General features: G+C 64.6%; 1 protein-coding gene across 1 annotated transcript; it reads left to right on the forward strand.

Moving 5' to 3' along the window:
- Positions 1-5: 5 nt before the first annotated feature.
- Positions 6-2,675, forward strand: LOC118159520 (mucin-17-like; the record flags this gene model as incomplete). The annotated part of the gene is made up of 7 exons (XM_035314089.1): positions 6-633; positions 807-914; positions 1,012-1,139; positions 1,226-1,493; positions 1,580-1,648; positions 2,263-2,425; positions 2,520-2,675. Coding segments are annotated over 7 exons (1,520 nt in total), but the record flags the coding sequence as incomplete, so codon positions are not given.
- Between the last annotated feature and the right edge of the window lie 463 nt (positions 2,676-3,138).

Here is a 3,138-nt window from a genome sequence, read left to right on the forward strand (position 1 = left end):
CTCCAGGAACCTCCACGGGCCTGACCTCCACAGCTCTAACCTCCACAACCTCCTCCACCACCTCTTCCGAGACCTCAACGGCCTCCTCTTCCACTCCAGGGACCTCCACAGGGGTCACCTCCACACCTCTGACCTCGACTGTGGCCTCTACCACCTCAGCTGAGACCTCCACGGCCTCCAGCACAACTCCAGGCACCTCCACAGGCCTCACCTCCACACCCGTGACCTCAACTGTGTCCTCCACTACCTCCTCAGGGACATCCACGGCCTCTACTTCCACTTCAGGAACATCCACAGCCCTCACCTCCATTCCTTTGACCTCGACTTTGGCCTCCACCACCTCAGCTGAGACCTCCACGGCCTCCAGCACAACTCCAGGAACCTCCACAGGCCTCACTACAACCCCCATTACCTCCACTGCCACCTCCACCACCTCCCCAGAGACCTCCACGGCCTCCAGTACAACTCCAGGGACCTCCACAGGCTTCACCTCCACACCTGCGTCTTCCTCAACGGCCTCCATCACGTCTGGACTGACTTCTTCTCCATCTACCACCACTGAAACCACCTCCACCGGTGTCACTTCCACCACCACCACCCCAACGACCACCACCACCACCACCGTTCCTCCAGGTCAGCCTCCACCTCTCTCCCGTCCTCCCTCCCCTCGCCCTCCTCCTTCCTCCACCCCACCTCCGGAGCCTCCAATTCCTCCCCTCGCCCCCATCCTCCCCCGGCCTCTCCTCGTGGGACCCCCACCCCTGGCTGCCCCCCGAGGCGCCCCCTGACCTCCTCTCTCCCCACAGTGGTCTGCCAGAACGGAGGCACCTACGATACCATCAAGTGCCTCTGCCTCCCTGACTTCTACGGCCCCTTGTGCGAGTTCTCCAGCGACTCCATCACCACCGACATCCGTAAGTGCGGCCTCCCCCCAGCCCCCGGCCTCCCCCCAGCCCCCGGCCTCCCCCCGGCCCCAGCCCCCCGCGCTCACCCCCCTCCTGCCTCCCGCAGCCATCGAGGGGACGGTGGTGGCCAACGTGGAGCTGGTGGTGACCGTCACCAACTTCAACTACACGGAGGAGCTGCAGGACCCCTACTCGGAGGCCTACGAGAGATTCGTGAGACATTTCCGACAGGAGGTGAGGGCCGGGGAGCTCGAGGGGAGGCCGGGAGGACGAGGGGAGGCCGGGAGGACCCGTCCTCATGGCGCCCCTCGCCCTGGTAGATGGCCAAGATCTACAGCCCCGTGCCCGGCTACGAGGGCGTGAAGATCCTCAGCATCAGGCCGGCGACCTCCAGCAAGGGGGGAGCCCGCGTGCGCAGGGCCTCCGTGTCCCTCCCCGTGGGCACCGGCCTCGAGGTGGAGCACGAGGTCATCTTCAGCACCACCGCCAGCCCCGACCTGAGCGAGGAGTTCCAGAACAAGACGCAGGAGCTGGTGCAGAAGCTTCGGGAGACCGCCGACAGCCAGGGCGACTGCAACCACAACCTCAGTGGGTGTCCCGTCCTCCCCCCTCGCCCCCCGACCCCTCGGGGAGGCCCCGGGGAAGGGTCCCTGACAGCCCCTCTCCCCCCACAGCCGTCGTCTGCCTCGTGGTGTCATCCAGCCCTGTCGTCAAGAACATGACGGAGTCCCCTTCGCTTGACGGTGAGGCCGGCGTGCCCCCATGGACCCCCATCTGCCCCCCGAGTCCCCTGTGCAGCCCACCAGCCCCTATGAGCCCCATGAGACCCCCATGAAGCCCACCAGACTCCCATGAAGCCCACCAGCCCCTCTGCATCCTACCCGACCCTAGGGAGCCCCAAGAGACCCCAACGAGCCCCATGAAGCCCACAAGCCCCCATGAGCCCTAAAAGACCCCGATGAGCCCCAAAAGACCCCCGTGAAGCCCTCCAGCCCCCATGAGCCCCTCCAGCCCCCTAAGAAGCCCACCACCCTACATGAGCCCCACCAGTCCCCTATGAGCCCCACCAGCCCCCTGAGAAGCCCACCACCCTACCTGAGCCCCACCAGCCCCCTAAGAAGCCCACCACCCTACATGAGCCCCACCAACCCCCTACGAGCCCCACCAGCCCCCTATGAAGCCCACCACCCTACATGAGCCCCACCAGTCCCCTATGAAGCCCACCACCCTCTAGGCACCCCACTCGCCCCCATCAGTCCCACCACCCCCCCTACATGCCCCCTGAGCCCCCCATGCACCCCACCAGCCCCTCTGTGCCCCACCACCCCATTTGACACCCCCCGTGCCCCCTCCTCAGCACTGTGCCAGCAGCGGGCGCCCGTTGGCTACCAGGACTACTACTACGCGCTGAACCTGAGCAGCACCGTCCGCTGCGTCACCAACTGCACGGCCAACACACCCATCACCCTCGACTGCTACCACGGCCAGTGCCACGTCACCCGCGCCGGCCCACAGTGCTTGTGAGTGCCACCATGTGCCCCCCCCCCCCCCCGGGGGGGCCCCCCCCCCAGTCCCCCTGGGACCACCGGGCCTGACCTTTCCTTGTCCCCGCAGCTGCTGGGATGAATCGCTCTACTGGTACACGGGCAGCCAGTGCTCCGGGCGCGTCAGCAAGGTGGCCACGGGGCTGGGGGTGGTGGCCACGGTGCTGCTCGTCGCCTGCATCGTCTTCGTCGTGCTGCTGGTGAAGAAGAGGAAGGAGTGGAGAAGGTAGAGGGGCAGGAATGGTTGGGTTGGGTTGGGACGGGGTGGTTCGTTGAGGTGGGGTCAGGTAGAGTTGGGTTGAGTGGGTGCTGTTGGGTTGAGTTGGCCTGGGTTGAGATGTTTTGGTTCATGGAGTTGGGGTGGGGGTCACGTTGGGTTGAGTTGGGATGGTTCAGTTGGTTGAGTTAAGGTTGGGTTGGTTGGGTTGAGTTGAGTCAGGACAATCAGGTTGAGTTGGGTTGAGTTGGGTTGGGTTGAGCTGGGTTGAGTTGGGTTGGTTGCGTTGAGTTGAGACAGGACAGTTGGGTTGGGTTGAGTTGGGTTGAGTTGGGTTGGCTGCGTTGAGTTTGGTTGGGTTGAGTTGGGATGAGTTGGGTTGGTTGTGTTGAGTTGGGTTGGTTCTGTTGAGTCAGGACAGTTGGGTTGGGTTGGGTTGAGTTGGGATGAGTTGGGTTGGGTTGAGTTGGGT

Source organism: Oxyura jamaicensis, unplaced genomic scaffold, assembly GCF_011077185.1.
Source record: "Oxyura jamaicensis isolate SHBP4307 breed ruddy duck unplaced genomic scaffold, BPBGC_Ojam_1.0 oxyUn_random_OJ70769, whole genome shotgun sequence".
Taxonomy (NCBI): domain Eukaryota; kingdom Metazoa; phylum Chordata; class Aves; order Anseriformes; family Anatidae; genus Oxyura; species Oxyura jamaicensis.